This window comes from Lathyrus oleraceus, chromosome 5, assembly GCF_024323335.1.
Source record: "Lathyrus oleraceus cultivar Zhongwan6 chromosome 5, CAAS_Psat_ZW6_1.0, whole genome shotgun sequence".
In the NCBI taxonomy this organism is placed as follows: domain Eukaryota; kingdom Viridiplantae; phylum Streptophyta; class Magnoliopsida; order Fabales; family Fabaceae; genus Lathyrus; species Lathyrus oleraceus.
This window is the reverse complement of record NC_066583.1, coordinates 557,079,433-557,084,730: the sequence shown is the minus strand read 5'-3', so window position 1 is coordinate 557,084,730 and position 5,298 is coordinate 557,079,433. Positions and strand designations below refer to the sequence as shown.

Here is a 5,298-nt window from a genome sequence, read left to right as displayed (position 1 = left end):
AATTTGCAGAATTGGAGAAGGGATCTAAACAGAACCAATAAGAGGTCAAAACCTGTGACAAAAACATAGAATCTTGGGAACAACAGATAAAGGAATTACAAGCCAAGATTACCAAGGCCAATTAGTGCAGGAATGAACTCCAAAATCTTGATCAAGACGAACTGGCCAAGAAAATCCAAGTTGGCATGCATCACGTCGAAAGGGATCAGAACTTGGGAAGGGAAATTGACAGCCTCAATTCAAAATAATTTGTTTGTGAATGGCGGTTGAGACTTCAAAATTCGAAGTACCACAAGATGAAGGCTTCTTTTCCCTTTTAGTTTAGTTATAATTGTTGAACTTTGACTTTGAAGGATTTTGGTTTTTTGTGTAATGACTTTAAGCCTTTCGTGGCATTTGTGTAATGACTTATCCATCTTGGCATTATCTATTTTGAATTTCCATTTTGGCTTCGATTGTTGTGTATGAATTATCATGTCAGTATTTTTACTTCCCGAAGCACCAACCTATATTTTTTCAAATATTTCCCGTTTGCTCTTAGGAGTCTTCGTTCTTCATTTAATTCTTCGATCTCGTATGCGATATTAGAAAAGACTTGGATAATTTGAAAAGGGCCTTCCCACTTAGGGGACCATTTACCCAATGCTTTATCCTTTCGATCCATGGGTAGGATTACTTTTCAAACTAAGTATTCAGGTGAGAACGCTTTAAGTTTAACCTTTTTATTGTATGATTTCTCTACTCTCTTTTTCTGCCTCTTTAATAACTCTAAGGCTTTTAACCTTTCTTCATCTAAGTCAACTAACTCGTACAACATCATGTTCCAATAGGATTCATATGGAATCTCATTTTGCCTTTGGACTCTAGTTGATTGAAGATAGATTTCGACTGGTAATACTGCATCGTGACCATATGTCAGTCGAAAAGGCGTAGTATTTGTAGCCTCTTTAGGGGAGGTTTGACATGCCCATAAAATCTGGTCCAATGTCTTATGCCAATTCCTTGGATTTTTTCCCACATGTTTCTTAATCAAGCCAATAACTACCTTATTTGCTGCTTCGACTTTACCATTTGTCTTAACATAATAAGGTGTAGATGTCAATAGCTTGAACCCCATTTTTTTAGAAAACTCCTGAAACTTTCGACAAGTGAAGACTGATCCTAGATCAGTTGTAATAGTTTCTGGGATTCCAAACATATAAATTATGTGCCTTTGGATGAATTTGATCATTACTTCTTGATCAACATTCGCCAAAGGTATAGCCTCAATCCACTTAGTGAAATAATATATACCCATTATAATGTATCTTTGACTCTTAGATGATATTGGTCGAATTTCTCCAACTAGATCCAACGCCCAACATCTAAAGGGCCAAGGCTTCACAATGGAGTGTAGTTCGTTTACAGAGACATGTTGTATGCCTGCATGTATCTTGAAATCTTTAGTGAATTCAAAACAATCCTTAAGAATGGTAGGCCAATACATCCCTTGTCGAAACAACAACCATTTCATCTTGTGGCCTACCTGATGTGCCTCACATGCCCCACTATGGACATTAGAGAGAGATAAATATGCCTCAGATTCGCTAAGGCATTTGAGTAAGACTTATTCATGCATCTTTTTAAATAATTTTCCCCCATAAGAATATAACTTTAAGCGCGATACCTGACTTTTCGTTCAGTAGACGTTGTTGGATTTTCTAATTATTCTACTATTGTCTTTCTCCAATCTTCATCTGCCAAACTATCTATGGCTAGTATCTTAAAATTCTCTTCGTCAGTATAACCTAACTTTGTTGTTTCTAAATCTGATGGGGACAATCTAGTTGACACAACTCTTCCTCTAACTTCGATTGCATCTTGCAATTTTTCTTTTGAAATCTTATATCCAGAAGCAATTTGGGCCAAGTCATTGGCCTCTTGGTTCTCAAGTCGGGGTATGTGTCGAATGCTTACCATTTTGAACCTTCGTAATAGTCTTTTGTCTATTACAAAGTACATTATAAGATTTTCTTTAGCACACTTATACTCATTTGTAATTTGTTTTACAACTGACTCTGAGTCACCTATTATTTCGACTCAAGTTGCCCCCAATTCCAACAAGATCTCAAGTTCGGCTATCAAAGCCTCATATTCAGCCTCATTGTTTGAACAAAGGCCTTCGACCTTGTACTTGAATTTTGTTGGAATTTTGTTAGGAGAAATAATTAATACTCCCACACCCGTTCCATCTTTATGACTAGAACCATCAAAGTATAACTTCAAGGGTTTAAGCTCCAGATAGTTTAGGGAGTTTTCGACTATAAAGTGGTTGACTATAAAGTTTGCTACCACTTGTCCCTTAACAGCCTTTAAAGGCATGTAGGTTAAAGAATACTCAATTAAGGCCAATGTCCATTTACCAATTCGACTATGTAAAATTGGTTTCGATAACATATGTTTAATAATTTCATAGTGAAACAAAACATAAACATCAATTGGCTTCATATAATGCTTCAATTTTGTACATGTGAAATATAGACATAGACATAACTTTTCGACTGTACTATATCTAGTTTTTGCATCATTTAAGACTCTACTAAGGTAGTAAAGGGATCTTTCGATGCCATTTTCATCCTCTTGAGCCAACATGCTCCTTAAAGTCATATCAGATGTAGATATGTACAATCTCATACTTCTATTCCTACAACAAGGCGCCATAATTGGAGGGTGAACAAGGTAATCTTTGATCTTGTCGAAAGCCGCTTGTTGTGCTTGCCCCCATTCAAAACCTTCCTTCTTGAGTTGGACTATAGGTGAGAAGGCTTGAGTCTTGCCACTTAAGTTTGAGATGAACCTCCTTAGGAAGTTGATCTTTCTTAGCAGCGATTGCAGTTCCTTCTTCATTGATGGCGCTTTCGCTTCCATGATGGCCTTGGTCTTGTTTTGGCTAATTTCGATTCCTTTCTTATAGACCACAAAGTCTAGAAAATCCCCAGCCTACACATAAAAACCACATTTAAGAGGATTCATCTTTAAACCATTTTTCGGCATTCTTTCGAATGATTGTCGAAGATGGCCTATATGGCTTCTTCCTGAAACAGACTTAACCATAATGTCATCAATACAAATTTGCATGAAAGTTTCAATAAAGTCATGAAATATAGAGTTCATTGTTCTTTGATAAGTTGCCCTAGTATTTTTTAGGCAAAAGGCATCACCATCCATTTTTAGGTGCCTAAGGCTCTGGGACATCGAAATGCCATTTTTGGCACATCTTCGTCAGCAATGAAAATCTGGTTATACCCAGAATATCTATCAAGCATACTAAGATATTCGTGCCCTGCAGTGGAATCAAAAAGTATTTATGCTACGGGCATTGGATATTCATCATTTGGGGTTGCAACATTCAAATCTATTAAGTCAATGCAAACCCTCAAAGTGCCATTTTTCTTAATGGTTTGTATAACATTAGCAATCCATTCGACATACTTGGTAGTAGGAATGAAATTTCACTTGAGAATCCTTTCGACCTCTTCCTTGATTTTTTACAGAACTTCAGGTGCGAAACGCCTTGGAGTCTGCTTTATTGGCTTCTTCCCAAGATTTATAGGTAAATTTAGTTCGACCAATTCCCTGCTTAAAACCGACATCTCGTCGTAATCCCAGGCGAAGCAGTCCTTGTACTCTTCCAACAATTGGATTACTTTGACCTTGAGTTCTGGGCTAATGTTGGCACTTATGTATGTTGGTCTTTTGGTTGCCCCCTCACCCAGATCGATCTCTTCTAAAGGATCTTATGCTAGCATCTTTATGTCATTTTCCAACGGATCCTTTTCGAAACCCAAAGGCTCTTCATCATAAATGGCATCAAGCCTCTGGCCTTGCACTTCATCTTGAACCTTATCAGGTGGTTTTGGCTTGAAGTCCTTACCATGACCTTCTAAGTGCGCTTCATTCCTTTTGGCTTCGAAAACCATGTATTTGACTTCAGCCTCTAAGACTGCTTTTAAATTGTTTTCGGCTATATAAGACGAAATCTTTTCCAATGTCTTTGACTCAGACATAGTTATCAAATTGACGTTATGACGTTAAACATAGTTGGACTTGTAATGGTGCCAACTGTAAGGTCCACTTGGATTACCCCCATTGTAGTACCAACCATTCCCTCATAGTTCCATAGAACCATATTATGGGGTTTAGTGTCAGTATCATCTTTTCCTATTCTTTTCAACATTTAATGCGACCTCAAATTCACAACCGCTCCATCATCCACTAATATTTTATTCACTCTGACATTTTCCACTTTGCCCCTAATAAACAGAGGTTTTTAGTGGTTATTCATTCCTTCGTCGGGCCTTTCAAAAAAGGTTTTTTTCTCTTCCACGCATCTATTGTTCATTACGTAGTAGCAAACTGGCATATGCTTGGCCATTTCCAAATCAGTTGCATCCTCAGGTTCCTCTATCTCCATAACTTGGTCGTATTCCCTAGGCAACACAGACACCATATTACAAGTGATATCCAATGATGGCTATGAATCTAAGTCGAAATCATCCGTCAGCATATCATTGTTTGTTGTTGCTTGATCAAACTTCTCTCTAGATTCCTCCTTTTGAGAGGAAAAGAGCTTCCTTTCGACATGCTTCTTCTCTTTGTTCTTGTCCCGCTTAAGGGGTACATTACTACTTGATTCAGTCTTTGCCTTTTCTCCAGCCTCTCTCTCAGCCTTTCTTCTTCTTTGTTGTCTTCTCCATTGAGACCTTGACATAAGGTTTTTTTCTTTGTAGTTTTCAGAGTGATATGCTAACTGTTTTAAGGCTTGGATTTCTTTACAGTATGCCAGTGAGGAACCTCTCTCTACTTCAAAGTTTTGTCACTTCTTATGGCCTTGCTCCCTTCTTTCGACATGCTTCACCCACTTACCCTTAGGGGTACCAGCCATAGGCTTGAAGGTGGCTGGTTTGTTGCACATGGTCCTGGTATTCCTCTCTCTTGCTTCCTGGGTACTCCCCTCATGTCGAAGGCAAAGCGGTTGTTAGTGTCTCTCCAGTTTCTCCCATTTTTCGCTAGTTGAACCCCTAAACATTTTTTGTTTCCTTTCTATCAAAGACTGAGCTGCACCTTGGGAATATCATCACCTCATATTTCTTCCTCTGGCACCGGTGAAGGAATTTGAACAAGCTTTCATCTTGCTTGGGATGGGCCATTTTTACATACTCCTCTTGCCTGAGGCTTTGTTCGTCAACCTCCATTGTATTCTCTTAGGTCGCTTCCCTCATGCTAACCACTATGCTGACACCCTCAGTGATGTATAAT

General features: G+C 38.4%; 1 protein-coding gene across 1 annotated transcript; it reads right to left on the bottom strand.

The window, feature by feature from the left end:
• Positions 1–679: 679 nt before the first annotated feature.
• LOC127082042 (uncharacterized) lies at positions 680–1,117 on the bottom strand. Its single transcript, XM_051022264.1, has one exon. It carries the CDS (start codon positions 1,115–1,117, stop codon positions 680–682), a length of 438 nt encoding a protein of 145 aa, XP_050878221.1.
• Between the last annotated feature and the right edge of the window lie 4,181 nt (positions 1,118–5,298).

Bases quoted from the DNA above. Each gene is read 5' to 3' on its own strand.
- LOC127082042 (XM_051022264.1), bottom strand. From the start codon at position 1,117: ATGGGGTTCAAGCTATTGACATCTACACCTTATTATGTTAAGACAAAT.